This window comes from Cotesia typhae, unplaced genomic scaffold (genome assembly GCF_013202065.1).
Source record: "Cotesia typhae breed Kobodo isofemale line unplaced genomic scaffold, CoteBio_Ctyphae contig_5, whole genome shotgun sequence".
Classification (NCBI taxonomy): domain Eukaryota; kingdom Metazoa; phylum Arthropoda; class Insecta; order Hymenoptera; family Braconidae; genus Cotesia; species Cotesia typhae.
Genome location: NW_027423757.1, coordinates 8,784,891 through 8,802,599, shown reverse-complemented (window position 1 = coordinate 8,802,599; position 17,709 = coordinate 8,784,891). Strand labels below are relative to the sequence as shown.

Genomic DNA, 17,709 nt, shown 5'->3' with positions numbered 1-17,709 from the left:
GTAGACAATAAATAAAAAGGCTACTTGAAATTTAAAAGTTATACTGCTGATGGAACCAAACGACCTCATGCTAATCGCACATCAAATTCATTTTATAACGTGCCGTAAACGTTTATACAACGTTGAGACAGGTGCTAGAGCTCCTGCACGTGCTGTCCGAGTCCTTTATTACGTTAGACTTTATTTTATTTTATTTTTAATTGTTATTTTTTTTTAATTCAGAGTTTGAATTGATAATAATTTTCGAATTTTCAATTTTGAGAATCTTTGACTATAAATTAATAAAAAAAATTGTGGAAAAATTTTTCAGACAAAATTAATCATACATTGCGAACCCTAAACATTATTAGAAAATTTTTTTAATATAAAATTTTCTGGATTATTTACTGTAAGCAAAAAATTAGTCATTGAAACAACATCATTTTTTTTTAACAACATTACGACTAAACTAAGAAGAATAAAATTTAATTCTAAAACAAGATACGCGATGATTTAATAAGTAAATACATAATAAAACCAGGCGCCGACTCTTTGGTAATATTAAAGAATTTTTAATTATCTAACATTAAATTATGACGTGTTATTTTTTAATGGATTATCCTGCAAATATGCAGTTGATAACGTTTATAATTTTAATTTAATAAAACAGAGAGCTAATAATAGAGCAGAGTACTTGTTAATTATTTAACTTGAGTGAGACATAAAAGGCAATTACTTTATTTTTAAATTATTAAATGATGAGTAAGATGTTAAAGTAAAAGAAAGATAAATACATAACTGAAAAATGAAGTTTATTCTCTCAGCACTCGCAACTTTCCGTAAAGTACTCGATGGCTCGTTAGACACCGCTTTTTTAATGATTTCTTTTTTGTGACAGCTGTAACTGACAAAAACATTATCGTCATGAGCATGACTCTTGTATTTATATTTATATTTATATATTTAATTATAAATAAAATGTATTTATGCATGAATGTCTGGAATGGGCAGACGGGTGAACAAAAATCCAACGGTAAGACGGCGTAAAAATATCTGAAAAGAAATATGTACTCGTGTGGGTAAAAATAAAACTATTAATAGAAATCACGTTAATTTGCATCGCTCATTAAACAAACAAGCTTTAGCTTTTGCGGCTCTAATGACGGTCATACCCGCGGTTTTCTGTGTGTGAAGTACTGCCGAGTATAACGATTATTGTGCTGGTGTTTATTTAAAACGAGACACCGCTTTAAGATGAACTCATGCCATGCAAAATGTGCATAGATACTTTTAGATATGGACAGTATTAACCAGAGGTTAAGAACTTTTTAAATGCATTTTTTGTCTACTCAATTGCTCTGAGGTTTGAGCTTTAGACAAGCTCTTTTGCCCCCCCGAGTGTCTAAGTACATCACATTAGGGTCATTTTCCACACGATTTCACTCTTAGATGCAGTAATTACAATAATAACAGCCTACAGGTCAGCTCGCGGGGTTTTCGCGTTGTGAGGCCGCAGTATTATAAAAAAAAATTATTAACTGAATTAAAAATTTTTTTTTACACCATAACAACAATTTAAATTGAAAATATATGTTATGAAAATATATTAAAAATAAATTTATTTTTATATTTTCATATTTTAAATAAATTCATTCATTAAAAATTTTTTTCATGAAAATGTTTTACATTATTCATAGACGATTAATAACTGTCATAATAAATGGTTTAAAATTTTTTTACAATTGAAACTATTCAACATTTAATTACCGTGAAGTAAATTTTTTTTACTTATTAATTGTTAACTTCATTTTTATCATCAAATTTAAATCACGATAAACTTCTTTGATAAAATACGCTTTAAATGAATTAATGATTTAATTAAAAAAATAATTGTCTCATTACAATGTGTGAGAAAAGTGTTTACAGAAATCAGTATGTTGTATGGGAAAAAAGAATTCCTTTACCGGATGCAAACTATTACAGAATTAATAGAAATGCAAACACTATAAAAAATATACACAAACATAAATAAAAAAAATATTGTAAAGAATGGTTGATGTAATGACCGATGGCCAACCTCCAGCGTGTCATTTGGCGTAAAAAACCAACAACTCGGAACGCGTACCGCCTCCTGACTTAATTCTTCGCGCCCTCTTCATACACGTATTATAAATAATAAATAATAAATACATATTTTCTTTATGAGGCAGTGAGGGTAACAAAACCCTTATAAATAAATTAATACCTTCGAAAAAGGTGTACTTTTTGAATAAAATATAAAGGCAGGGAAACGGGTAAGTGCTTCCTTCGGACCCTGTCTTTACACTCACACACCTTACAAGTGTAATATAAATTAATATACATCTATATGTGTATATAATTAATACTTCATATCCAGGAATACGAATAAACAGAATGTATGATTGTAATAATTATTATGTAAGCTTCGCGACCGTCATGCTTTGACTTTGGTGAATTCAGCCGCAGGTTAATATATGACACAAAAATAATTAAAAAAAAAAATTAATATTCAAATTTATAATCAATAATTGAAGATTTAAAATTTTTTACTTTTTGTTAAATTTCACAATAGAAGAAAGTAAAAAAATGTAAAAACTATACAACTGCCTTAATTTGATAAATTTTTATAGAAAATTTTATTATAATCCTTATCAAAATTTACGGTATGAGTTTTTGAAAAATTACCAGTACATATTAGGAAAATTCAGAGAAAGAAAAATAAATTTAGACACCTGTCTACACTGGATTTGTTACTAACAAATTTTCCATAAAAAATAAAATTTATTATTGCTTAATGTAATATAATGAGCTTTCACAGAAATGAATAAAAGAACAACATGTTCCAATTTCATTTTTTCCATATAAGTCTCCTTATTTCGGCAATGCTTGAGTCGCCAACGATTGTCTAGGTAGTATTTCAAATCCTCAAATACCTTATACACACTTTATCGAGAAAATCTTTCCAACGATTTGATATTTATTATTACAATTAAAATAAGCTTATATGAAAAAGTAAAAATTAAAAAAAAACAATTAAATTTGTTTAAAATTATCAGCAATCTACTGGTAGGTACTATATTATACTAGCACAAAAGCACAGAATATAATAGCAGTAATATAAACAATTAAGCCTATGCGTGTAGTTAAACATCGAATGTAACGTCATTTAACCGATACAAGTGTATGATACATGAGTATTCATCGGGGAGCGCCGAGTATGATAGATCTGTTATTAAGATTAAAGATTAAAATCCGCGTAGTTCTCAATGTCATTATAATATATGCATTCATTACTCCCTCTACTCTTTCATATCTTGTTCTTGCGTTTCTTGCTGTCTGGATACTAAAAATTACAATAGACGTTAATTGGATTTCGAGGAGCAGAAATGATAAATCGAGCTGAATTATATTACAAATCCAGTATCTAAAAAAATTAGATTCAATAGAAATTTCAATACAAACAAAAAATATAAGTACAAATAGAAATAGAAATACAAATGTGGTCCAGGTGGTTACTGATGTATACAGCAATTCAGCAGCACAGCCTTCAGACGGCGTTCAATAACCGGAAGTACATTACTCGACGCATCCGCCCAACCGTCTAATGCGTACGAGCGTCCCCCAATTCCATCTCGATTATTATTTGCCTGTATACTGGTGACGTTCTCGATTACGAATTTTTTTTTTTGACATTACAACACTGACACTCAGAAAAAAAATTATTTTGATTGTAGAAAAAATTTGTTAAAACAAAAAAATCAATTTGAAGATTTTTTTTTTTTTTTAATCAAGACAAAAAATTTTTAAAACAAGTAAAATTTGTTTCTATCATGAAAATAAATAATCTAATTTTTATTAATACTTCTTCTGATTTTGAATTTCACAAAAAAGAGAGAAAAATTTTCTTCACTTAAAAAAAATATTTATGAAGATAATAAATTTTTTTTTTGGCAAAATTAAATTTTTTTGAGCAAAAAAAAAGTAAATCTTTTTTTTTTCTGTAAAAGTTTTTACAAAATTTTTTGTTAAGTACTAATTATTCTCTAATTACAAATAGAAACCGGCTTATTAATTAAGAGTAGTAATTATTGGTCACTATTAATTCTCCAGCACATTCTCTCTGCTAATTGTATGACCTATTGAGCATCACGATTTAAGCTGTTACATTCTCATGATCACCGGAATCTTTGTAGAACAGACATGACTCTGATCAAGCCGCACCTTTATATTTATACATTTTTTTTATAATATAATTACGTTGAGTGTGTGCAAATACTAGTGTGAGTACATAGGGTAAGCTAGATAGAGAACTAGACTTAACTTTACTTAGCTCGCGTGTAGGCGATCGATATAAATTGTGTTAAGCAAATTAATTGTACACAAACGTTTGTGGCACGTAAAACCCGGAATAGAATTATTTTAAACGTTAAAAAAGGTTAATGGTAATAATAATTGATTTATTTTTAAACGCCGCTGGTATTGTTTTTAATTAAGACCTGCCGGTAATGCTTTTTTAATTCGATAATTATATTGGATAACGATCATTCCTCAGTAACATAACATAATATAATGCCAAGCGCGACAAATGAATAGAAAAACCGCGATCTTGTGATAAGTATAAAGTGATAAATATTTTGCTTAAAATAATAAGACTGACGTGGCAAATGTTTCTCTTCCTGACATATTTAGGCTCTTTTTTTTTATTGCACTCTTCATTTTCTGTAATGGAATTTTTTAATTTACTGTATAGTGATTATACGGTGAATTTATTATATCTAGCGATGGAAAAAAAATTAATTGAATCGTGGCCTAGTGGTTTGGTGTCATTGGGTAGTTGAGGCAATTCAGTAACCCCGGTGCATGACCTAAACTGAACTGACCGTTTACGCACTCACGTGGTAGTTCACTCACTTGCTAGTAGTACATAATATGAAGGTTTCATTTAATTATTAACTTAATAAAAAAAAATTTATGTGTGGAATTATTCTGGGCGAGATTTAAAGTCGAGGAAACGAGTACGAGTTAGCCGCGCGTATCAAGAAAACCGTCTAGTCCACTAAGAACATTTACTAATGAGAATAAAGAGACCGTTTTAGCGATTCAAGGTTGTGCTCGTCGATCCGTCTTTTATTTGTAGTAGGTGATATTTTGTCGAGTTTTAATTACTGTAAATTTTTTTTTGTGAGAAATTTTGTTAATATAATTTTAGTGAATGTTAATTCTTTACAAAAAAAATTTTGTAATATTTTTTTCACACAGAATTTTAATTGAAACATTTGAAATTTTTTTTCATCATCAGATTTATTGTAATTTTCTATTTTTATCGTACCGTCAGGTGTAGGATTATTTATGCACACCTCAAACCGAGGCAAAAATTTTTAGCGAGTACTAGAATGGATTTAGACTGAGGTAAACTAGAGTATCGTGGTATGTAGTATGGATCTGAGTGAACATAAAAAATAAGAGTGAAAAATACTGGAGAGAAAGTAAGATGGAAAAAATGGCTGGCCCACCGACCCGCAGGGAGTGTAATAACGACGTGGCGTGCGAGTGTTGCGTGTCAGAAATGACAGACGCATGGACAGGAGGTAAGCGAGTCGGCTTTTTTACTCGGTAAAAAAATTAAATACAACAAAAACAAAGAATAAAATTTATATCGTTGAGTAGTCAAAATAACTCAAAAAATGTATAATACTTACCTTAGGCTTTGAACTTGTACTCCTTATTTATCAACAAATTATATTGAGGATATAAATATCTCTAATGATCGTGATGATGAGTTATTTGTCAGGAGTATTTTTTAAGAAATTATTATTTAAATGAAACAAAAAATTTTTAGTTTTATTTTTGACATGAGACATGACGAATAGAGCTCGAGTATAGAGTATGAGGTTGAGGATTCCCCATGTGGAATACCGTGACCTAAAAATGACTGAGAATTGGCTTCTATTCGCAGCAGCGTCAAGTCCCTAGAGCTTTAGTTGGCAGCATGCAAGACCCGTTGTGTTGCGAGTTGAGAAGACGCGAGACACTTTCATCCCGTCCCGAATATTCGACGGCCACGTGGGCATATATATTTTTTATCACACATGGGATATAATATGCGGTGTCGAGCCGAGGAGCCAATATTGCTGATGGCGTGTCCCCGCGCTGGGTTCAGGAAAAAAGTTTACGGGAAAAAAATGATAAATAAATATGTGTAAAATATTTAAAAATGAGAGTCAAGTTCGAGTGGATAGGATCGAAAACACGAGGGACCAGTAGAGGGAAAGCTGAGCAGGCACGACTAAGCTTTCATAACAATTTGCATCTGCGAGGTTTCGTCATCTAGCTATTAAATATGGATGCGTTTTATGGCCAAAGGATGAGATGGGATGCTGGTACGTTTTTTTTTTTTTTTTAGTTTTTATTTTTACCCTTGTGGTTTTGTCAATCATCGGTGACATATAGACACACGAGGTCGAATATTTTCATCATTTTAAGGAATAAAAAATCGAGGAAAAAATTGTTCCTTTTTTTTTTTCATTTTCTATAATCTGGGCTTTGAGTTATCGTATGCGGAATATAAAAAATATAAAATAAAACAACATCGTCTGGTTTCTCAGCGGTTCTCATCGCGTTTAATTTTTTAAAATCAAAAAGGTACGAGTTGAAATATTGAATTTTAAAAATAAAAAAAAATTGTCGTCAATTTTTTAAATAAAAATTAACAAAATTAAAAATCTCTTTAAATAAATTTTGCAAGAGTTCAAAATAAGATTTATAAAAGTTTTCATGTTTATTCTGGAAAGTTTTCAAAAACTGTTGCAGAAAGTGATAAAATTAAGACAAAGAAGGCTTTTTTTAACATTAAATAGATTTTTTTGAAATTAAAAAACAAAATTAATAAAATATTAGAAACATTTCTAATCAATTTTTAACATACTAGTGAATTTTAAATAAAAGCGACCTAATTGTCTTGGGTGACTCGGTAAACTTGACTCTTTATATAATCCAACGTCAAAAACTCGTTTCTCGATTATATTACTTTTCACTAATGAAAACATGGACTGGGCGTCACTGTTGGCTAATGCGATTGCAGCTCTTGATAAGAACGCGAGCGGTGTACATACTACTGTACGCGGTTCGGCTAAATTGTCAGCGTTATTTTTCCGCGTTCATTGTATTGTGTTGCTACACAACTAAACACAGAATAAGTTAACTAAAGTTCAAATATAATATCCATAGACCCAGCATATGAATGTGTGTGTATTGGTACCAAGTCTCAAGTCCCTTTCATTTTATGTTTAAAACATAAAATATATTACCTTCATCACATCATTTGCCGTTGACACGAGTGTTTGTGGAGCAAAAAATATAATTGAAATAAAAGTACAAAGCCTCATTAAAGTTAGATATTTTTTTCCGAATAAATATTTATTTATTTCTTTGTCGTATGTCGTATCGTATATAAAGTAAGAAACGGGTGTGCTTTCAGTCAAACATGCATGTGTTACACGAGGGTGATAGCCAGGATATCATCCAATATATTTATATGTATATATATGTGATATAAATAGTGTATGAACGAAACGAGTGTGCGCTGAGAGGTGAACCGGTGCACCGGCCTTATCCCTTGGGAGCAGAAGCAACACGGGAAACCAATTAGCCAAGAACGTCGTCGCCACCGTGGCCATCATCGCGGGATATGAGTGGTCATCCCATCTGTTAACGCGAGTCTTCTCTCTGCGTTCGTTTATCGCCAATCGTACGGTCCCGTTTCTCTTTCCTCAGCGTGAATACATTACGCTCCTATTTTTTATCTTTTTTTCAAAAATTTATCAACCAGTAATCAATATAATACAATACAATTAAATTAAATTAAATTCAACATGAAATTGCTGTTCTTTCACGAAATTTTCTAATAAATTTACACGTAAAATATTTTATTTTTTCTTCAACTAGTCTACTGTAATACAGAGTAGAGTGAGTAGAATAATATATATGTATATGTATATACTAGTAAAGTTATTCATAAAAAGTAGTAGTAACTCTTGCAAAGAAGCAATGTCGGCGGCATGTTTTTGAGGGTCGTGATCATTTGAGAGTCTAATTTATCGTGCGAGTAAATTAAAATAAATGCGGGAGTGAGATGCCAGTGAGTAGACACAAGACTCAACACTGACGACTATGTATATATATATATATATGTATATATATATATATATATATATATATATATATATATATATATATATATATATATATATAGATATATACAAATAAGACGGCAATAAAACTAAAACGAGACTATGAAAGAGAGTAAAAGTGTTGTAAGTATTTGTAAATGTATGTGTATGTATTCATCTACTAAACTTAAATTCTTACTCTTGGAGTGATGCTTTGGAGCCAGTGTGATTAGGGAGGAATGTTGATTAGATCCATCAAACTAATAAGAATCAGGCCCTTTTAACTTGAACTCTTAAAACTCAGTGAATAAAATTTGATCATACGATATTTTATTCACTTTTATCAAATATAGAAAACACCAAAAAAATTTTTATGCAAAAAAAAAAAAACGTTTTCCCAAGATGTCTAATACAAGATTAAGATTTTTTTTTGAATAATGGACGTGGTAGTATGCTGATAAGTACCGAGTGTTTCATTGGAGTATTGTATGGCGCATTAAAGTCCATTGATGGACATTTGCACAAATAAATGGCAGATGTATGCCGAATACCAACGAATTCTGAGTAAAGAGTAACGACATGTCGTCAATCGAGACATTGCTCGCGTCATCGCTCAGACTTTTACGTAGCAGACTCAACATTACGTCTCACATTTGGCGTAAACTCCACTCTGGTTATTCTAAAGTCTGGATACCTTCAGTTTAAGTAAAATCGTATGCCGTCGATATACGTAATCGCTCTGACATTTGTCACGCGTCACGGGGACTTATCTCCCTTGTCTGTCTTGAAATCCATTTCCCCATACACCCATCCAGCGCCTACGTACTACTTTCAAGACATGCACCAACGTTATAATATAAAGATGTGAATGTTTGTATATATGTACACACTTCTCAACTCCAGTGCGACGTCATTTGACGGGTAGGACGCCTGAGAAAATCTAAAAGGTTATAGGCCCGGAATTTTTCCTCACTACTTCAATGATAATAATAATGATAAAGTATCAAGTATGAAGTATAAACCATAAACTACAGATAAACATTTTAATATTTAAATACGAGCCACGATTTCTCACGTGTGTAGAATTGTAAAAGGAAAAGGCTTGAATTTAAATACTTTCTCAGCAATGAGTCCTGAATTATTGCTGAAGTTTATGATTATATTTATGTTTGAAGATAAATAAATAAATAAATTTCACTAGTATTTATCAATAGATTGTGCTACATGTTCTTGGTAAATATCAGAAGTCAGCGGGAATCGAGATGCTCTCCTGAGTCTCATCAGTGATTTGTCCTTTACTTGGAAGAATCAGAAAAAACTCTTGTATCATACAGAGCTTTTTGCTTCAAGAATTGAACAGCTATCGACGTAATTGCTCTCGTACTCGATCTAGTAGTCATTAGACACTCATTGAGAATCTAAACGGCGTAGAAATCTCATGGCAATGAAATTTATCTGTAACTACTTGTCAATTTAGATAAATAAATTTTCTAAAAATTTTTTTCGAGTGATTCGCGAAAAAATCGTTGAAATTTAACCAAAAAAGCAACTTAAAGATTCAATTGTAGATCCAGCCATTTAATTTATCTTCAATGTAAGAATTTAATTGTCTCTCTTTCTCAAGGCGTCCTTCTTATGACGGACATGTCTACGTGGCAACAATAAGCGAGTCCAGATGATGAAACCGTGAATGCTTTCGGCGACCTTGAGCAGCTACTAGACCAGGGTCTTATTCATTAAATTAAAAAGCAATAAAACTAAATCTAAATATACATCTGAGAATAAACTAAATTCGAGGATGTGAGTGTGAGTGTGAATGAAAAAAGGGAATTTAATTGCCTGGAAAATGCAAATATAATTATACCACGCTGACATAACAGTAAGATAATCCGTCGAGAGGCGCTGTCTCAGCAATAAATCGTAATTTATGGCCCTGGAGAACCCCTTAGCCTTAGCCTTAGCCTTAGTCTGTGCGGTGGTTTTATTTATATTAGTATTATATACACAGTAGTATATTGTAGTCTTCTTTATATCCTCCGGCTGATGATCATTGTTTGAGAAATTCATTAGATACAAATGAAACTACTGCATCGATTTTCAATATTAATTTCTGTAGCTGTTATTGTGAATTTGAGATAGAATAAAATATTATTTACTGTATAGTATTTGTGTGGGCAATCTTACTACTGCTGTCTTATGTCTAGATTATTTGGACATTGGCTCTCTATCACACTCTCGTACCTTTTATTCTCTTCCTCCTCTGTATCTTTTTCTTTCTCTTTCCCACTCGGCATTACATTACATCGACTGCTCACTTTTGCACGACTTATGTATCAATAAATTAATTGCTGAGATTTAACGTATCACGGCCGTAAACCAGTTAACGCTGACTACTCACTATCCCGTTTGTACTAATTGCATAATTACATATTACGTTTTATAATAAATATCAAATTAATTTATTATTTAATTTATGTCTGCATGTATAGTCTGTATGTTGCATTTTATGTATGTACTACAGACAATATCTGACGATTAGTCATAATTCATAATCTTAATGCAATTTTAATAAATATCCGATCTTTTCACGTGAATATGCAATAAAAAAATAATTAAAATTAAAACGATGTATGGAATAATAAAAATAAAAATAAAAATAATAAAATATGTAAATGTATTAGAGTGTGAGACGTGTGAAAAGCTAATAGGCTTTTTCACACGTTTAACACTATTTATATATTTACACTTATAAAATAATATAAAAGCAAAAGTATTAATAGGTAAATATCTCCAGATATTTACGACGATCAAACTAGCCAGAGCTGTAGTAGCTGGGGGCTTCCATGTAATTTATTGTCTTCCGTCGTTGGATGACGGCTGGCGCACGCCTTACCACTCTTTCTCTCTCAAGTCATCCTCGTAATCAATTTATTATTCTTCTAACACGAATTATTCCCACGCATTGATTTATATGTCTCGTTAAATATATAATTATTCGATATCTTCCTCGATCAGGCTATTAAATTTTTTTCTTCACATTTTTATGATTTATTTGTTATTTTTTATTTTTATTTCAATCACAGTCAGTAATTACTATATCATCATTAGCACTAGAGCTTAGATTAATATTCACTGAATTTATCGGCGATGAAAAATATGACCAATGCGGGCTTGTTGTATATTATAGTTCAGTTGATTTTTAAGGGCCCGGTACCAGACATCCGGTTTTAGCTTAATGTGTCAAACAGTGATTTGAGAGCTTAGCTTTGTCGAGTTTATTGTAAGTGTAATATGTCTATAATCATAAGTGTGACTATTAAATGGACATGAAGTTATTAAGCCTAAATAAAATAATACAAAGACTCAATACTATTACATTAATAAACACCGAGTTTGGTTTTGTTGAGTGGTAGGTACTTATAACTCATAATCGAGCTTAAAAAGTCAAGCCTCTGGTCAATATAAAAAATAATAATAAGTAATAAGGATATGCTCTTGAATAAAACTAAAATGTTGTATTGAGTAGATATGAGTGTGTATGTGTGTGTTGATTGTACAAATTAAATATTAAGACAAAACTGGCTGTAATTTGTGCTATACCAACATAACATGTAGATGTGTGATCATATATGAGCGTACGAGTTTAGTTGATGCGTCAAATAACAGTTTATCACTGCATCGACACAAGTCACGTAGCAGTGGGACCCCCTGACCACTTAAAAAACGTTGATCCAGGCGTTTAGTAGGAAGTGACGTCAGTTGTTCAGATCCGCGGCGGTAAATAGATGCTCGAGCCCACGCGTTGTCTATGTCTGATGCTTGATATCAAGGCCACTGGGATAAGACTGTCACTTTTATTTCATTTTTGGAGTTTAAAGTGTATAAATACATACATTACAATATAATAAGTCTATCAATCCATTACATCTTGATCTCGAAGCTCACTCAACACAATCGCGATCGATTATTCACTCATTTGCATTCCCCGGTTGTTTAGCTGATTCAAGTATTCTGCTTTCAGTTCAATTAAATCGCGAAACCGCGACACGTTTTCTTCGGATAAACGTGCTTTGATACATATGTTGGTACAGTTATTATAAACTGTAAGTAGAGTAGGCTAGTTTACGATCAAGACCAGTTGAGGCTGAGATGAGCCAGACTACTGTCTGCTAATGTAATGCATGTGTGGGAGTATGTCACTCATTGTTGTTCATTCACGCGAACCTCTTCCCTTCGAACTTTGTCGCGATGTTTTGTTCCTTAACGTCATTGTCGTCTTTTAATTTTATAATTGATTTTTTAACTTAGAGACAAGAGATACGATAAAATTGATGAGAACCTTTTTTTTTTAGAACACTAAATTTTCTACAACAAAATATTCTTATAATTTTTTTGTATTCTCGATACTTGATCCAGAAGTTGAACTTCAAAGTTTTATAAATTGTAACAATGTTTATATTTTCGGGTAATTAATATTTCAGAGTGTAACATTGCTCAAATGTATACACAAACAGCAAATGAGCAAGTAAGAAGTGGTACGCGTGCGACATGACGATGCTTTGACTCTCGTAAAGTGATGACGAATGAGCTGAGCTTAATAATATATTTTATATTCTAAATGTATGTTTAATTTTCGTTACAGAGGCCACCGTCCTCCTCACTTTCGTATCCCGGAGCGGGCGCCAATGACGACGCACGTAGTCCAGGAAGTGGCGGAACACCTGGACCACTCAGTCAACAAGCACCTACTAGTTTGGACTCATCCGATCCTGGTAAGTAGTCTTTACAATTATCATTTATCATTAATCAAGTTAATCACACATGCATGAGCAGTATGAAGTAGATGATAGATACTTTTGACGATAGCAGTTTAAGATTGAGTGATTGCTGTTACTCTAGTGAGATGTTTCTTATTCGCGGAACAGTTGATGACAGTTGATACTAATTCACCTTTTTGATCTTATTTTTTTTTTTGTGTTATGATTTAATAATTAAACAAATAAAGCAGACTCACATCGAGTTGGACGTAAACATTAAAGTTACTGTCGCGCTATCGGAGCTAATGAGCGGTTTGTATCCAATGGACATACCAGTGGCGTCGATTTATAAATTATATACTTTAAATATTCTCATGCATATTCATTAATTACTCCAATTATTTTAATCCCACGGGATTATTAAATCAATATGTTATTTATTGGTTGATGTTTTTTAATTTTCAATCCCGATAAGAATAAAAAAAAATTTTTATTTTTATCTTACGGAAAAATTATCGAGTAATTGAGTGGGCAAGTTTTGCTGAGAAAAATACACAAGTGTTTATATAATTAAAATAAAAAAATTACATACCGGTTAAGTTTAAATGGAGATTGCGCCACTGGTCAGTAGACAGCCTGTCCTGTCGAGATGAGATGAGAGTTCAGTCAGTCATCGGAGGGAATACAAGTTCACGACACTATTCTATAAAGATTCATTAAGGCCTTCACTCGGTCATGACACATTATTATGATTTTTTATCTCTGATGGTGCAATGCTGTAACAGATAAAACGTTAATTCATATTAATATTTAACTAAGCTTATATATTTTTCTCGAAAAAATTAAAACTCATTCGCATTTTAATAAGTTGAGTACCACGGAGTAAAATGTGCGATCAACAAATCGAGTTCGTGAGCGATAAAATCAAGCTCGGCATGCTATCCACTCGTCAATTCTCAATTATACTATTATTTATATTTTTTAAAGATCCTCGATGACGGGTTCACCACACATTTGTCGGCTTATCTGACTGTATACCGTGAGCAAATTGTTTGCTAACTTTTACACACATAATACAATGAGAAAAAAAAATTTTGTATAATATGTAATTTTTAAAAAGTCGCCGTACTATATCGCAAAACAGTACTTTCGACTATACCCTATTGCTATTACCCATTATTATTGTGATTATATATATTGAATAACCAAGGTTAGTCTGATGTGAAGATAGCGATCGATCGTAGGGTTGTCATTGCGGCATTTCAGTCTTTATTACACGCACGTACATTTTTTCTATCAATAGAACGTGTAAAAGTTCACCTTTCAAAAGTGAGCCAAAGGTAAACCTCGATGTTCTAACACACACTCCTACTAAACTTTTTTTATTCATACAATACATACATACAGACATACTCGCACACTTGTTTTTGGTATAATAATAAGATCCACTCCCTCTTGCGCCTGAAACCCTCATTAACGCACTAGCCTGTTTGCATCAAGATAACTATCTGTCAGTCTCCGTTTACCCGCTCGTGTTTGGTTTCAGTTATAAAAAATAGCCCGGTCCTTAAGCCTTAATTTTTGTATCTCTGGTACATAAAATAGCATAACATATAATGGTATTATTTACAAACGCATTTCCGTTTATATCATGGGAATTCTTATCTGACGTGAGAAAGAAATAATTTTTTTTTGTATATAAAGTTAATTAATTAATTAAAGCCTTCCATTAAAGTGCACTTGTACATTAAAAATGCAAAGGAGACAAATTTGGAGGTCACTCGAGGACATTAGTGAGAATCTGGACGGTCAGTCGCCGAAATCGCGTCCCACGCGACAACTTTGGCGTCTCTGGGTGCCCTGACTTGTGAGGAGCAGCTGTAGCTTACTTTCTGGGCAAACGGGACGAAAGATCATGGAGGAGGATTCCTGGAATCGGCGGGAGGTTTAAGATAGAAGTAATGAGGCTGATTCCGTGTTTTCAGTGTTTCGAGAGTCCCCGTATCGGCGGGTTATCGGCAGACTCTTCTGCCCCTCGGATCCCTCATTCTTCCTCAGAGTATCTGTTCTGTTGCCGAGGTATAATGAGGCCTTCATGTCATGAACTCCCTCACCTTGTATCACCAGATTTTTCTCAGTTTCTTTTTTTTCCATCTTAGCTTCTACATTTTTTTTTTTTGATGCTTTGTTATTTATTTGTATATTTTTTGTCGACGGGTGATTTTCGCCACGAAGGCGCGTAAAACGTGGTAAGAACAAGCCACGGTCGAGCAACCGGCACCCTTTATTGGTAATTTTGTGGCTACGCGGACCACATTCTCCTGGTGACAACTTTCGCACGTTATTCTCTTTCGCGGATTTCTTATTATACTTAACTTAATAAATTTTATTATTATTTTTTGTTAATCAGTTTTATTTTTATTATTATCTTTACTCGGGTATTTTCGATCCCTGCACACACTGATTTTTATCAGTTTGAGGTCGTTAAGACCGTTCGCTGCTTCTCAATGGAACATAAAAATAAATTTTATGATCTTTTAAATATTTATAGTAATTAATGTCCCGTTTTCTTCCTTTTTTAATTAAAATATTTCCATTAAGATCTCATTAGCTTTTATTTTATTTTATAATAAAACCACGAGCATCTATTAAAAATATGTTTCCCAAACAATTATATATTTTATTTTATTTTGTTTTATATAATCATTTCTATTGCTAATTATTATTTTATTTAAACGAGTATGCATATGTATATTTTTATTCCGCAAAACAATTAATCTCGAAGTCCATTGATTCGTCTCGGTCGAGTCTTATCTCTTCGAGATGATTAGCTTCTTGTTAACATGACGTTATACTCGATATAATATTGCCGCTAACAATCCGAACTCAAGTGATTGTTAATAACATAACCTCCGCAGATACCCTACATCTCGCTATTTATATCTCCATTATTCTCTCAATTATTTTATTCGATGAAAATATAAATAAAATAAAACAAATTAATACTTTTTTCACGTCAAATACATTTCATCGTTATTCTCATAAATGTCAGAGTGCGTGGGTGATAAAAAATTGACCATTTATCTGCGTGATTATTTTCTCTATTTATTTAACTGTTTAATTTTTTTTTTTTTAATATTTTTATATCGTCCAAGAATCACTGTATTGTGATAAAAAATTTTTGAATAAAAAATATTATTTTGAAGAAGCAAAAAAATTTTTAACTAAAGTAAAATTTAGTCAATTAAAAAAAAAAATTTATTACTGAATTAAAAATGATATTTTTGGTTCAAAATTTTTCTTCTAAAATCAAATTATTTTTTTTTTTATCAGTATATACATTCCGGAGCCTCATAATCATTAGGTAATTTAACAAAAAATCCAAAGGAATGTTAAAGACTTGACCATTATAATTTACAATAACACAAGCTCAACGTCCTGCTCTATTCTAGAAGATTAAACTTAAAAGAACTAGATAATATGCACCGACTCGTAGTAAATACAATATAAAGGAAGAACGATTGTGTAGTGGCCTCTCGGATCATCGCATGCTGTAAATTTCCTTGTGCAGGTTAGCTTACAATTTACAGCTTACATTTTACATTATGCTTGAGCTAGCTGGATGCCAACTGGATCACGCAAATCCAAACATTTTTATTTTTTTCACTTTGGTTTTTTAAAATACTCCTCCGGGTTTTCGAGGTCACTTATCGCTCGCATGATACCACGGAGCATCAAGCGTTAGACTAAAGCTAGCCGCAAGCCTACTACTATGATGTGTGTGATCTTTTATTATATATTATTCATATTTATTTATGCTATTATACACATTGTACATCAACAATCATACCGGCAATGTTAATGTCAGACTCAGCTCCAATTTATACAAAATATAATGCAAATTATTTTTCTGTCTGTAATCAAATGTTAATTTTGAGTCATTGAGCCATACAATGTATAGAGGAGAATAAATAATGACCATAAGGGCCTCAAAAGTTGAAATATATATAAATTAAGACGACACCAGTTGAGAATCCCTGATTGACAGCTGTTCCGAAGCACGTATACTATAAAGTAAGATAACCTAAACTTCACTCAGCCATTACATGGCTTATGCTACATATATAGTTTAGTTTGCGTGTATTGTGTAAATATATATATATATATATATATATATATATATATATATATATATATATATATATATATATATATATATATATGTATACATATAATGTTGCTGAGTAGAGTAGAGCGTTTATATTTTTTCAACCCGTCCATGCATAAATAACCCGTGCTTGCTCTAGAGCTCACTCGAAGATAGGGATTGGAAAAAAATGAGATAGTTTTTAAAAAAGTTTCTTCCTTTGGTTATCTTCTAAGAATCATAATTTAATTCCGCCGTTTTATTATGTATTTTAGCTTCTATTCTATTCCGTAATCCTCAGCAAAATATACACAATTCAAAAGCTTGAATTATTGCCGAGAGAAAACTTAAAAGTTCTTTCAAACGGCATCTTAAAGACTGTAAAAAAAAATAATCATTAAATTTATCTGAATTTATCAGATTGAATTTTTCACCCAAAAACTGAAACTCCGAAACAAAAGTCACCGGATAAAATCGATAAGGAAGATAGTTTCAGATAGTCTATGCTAGAAGTCGCAGTCTTTTATGCTCCAAAGACATAGAAGCTAAGAGAAAATAAAAGATACTTTAAGTTTGGAGGAGTGCCGCCGTAAACACCATTTCATCCGACGAAAGTCTAAGTCTCGGAGCTTTTCCG

The 17,709-nt window shown here is 31.9% G+C and overlaps 1 protein-coding gene across 4 annotated transcripts in view; it reads left to right on the top strand.

The window, feature by feature from the left end:
* The window catches only part of Hth (Meis homeobox homothorax), a 267,463-nt gene that overhangs the window by 65,774 nt on the left and 183,980 nt on the right, over positions 1–17,709 (top strand). For all 4 annotated transcript variants that reach the window (XM_074248775.1, XM_074248773.1, XM_074248774.1 and 1 more), the window contains one exon: positions 12,811–12,940. In XM_074248775.1, coding sequence (XP_074104876.1) covers positions 12,811–12,940 — 130 coding nt within the window. The remainder of the gene's footprint in view (positions 1–12,810; positions 12,941–17,709) is intronic.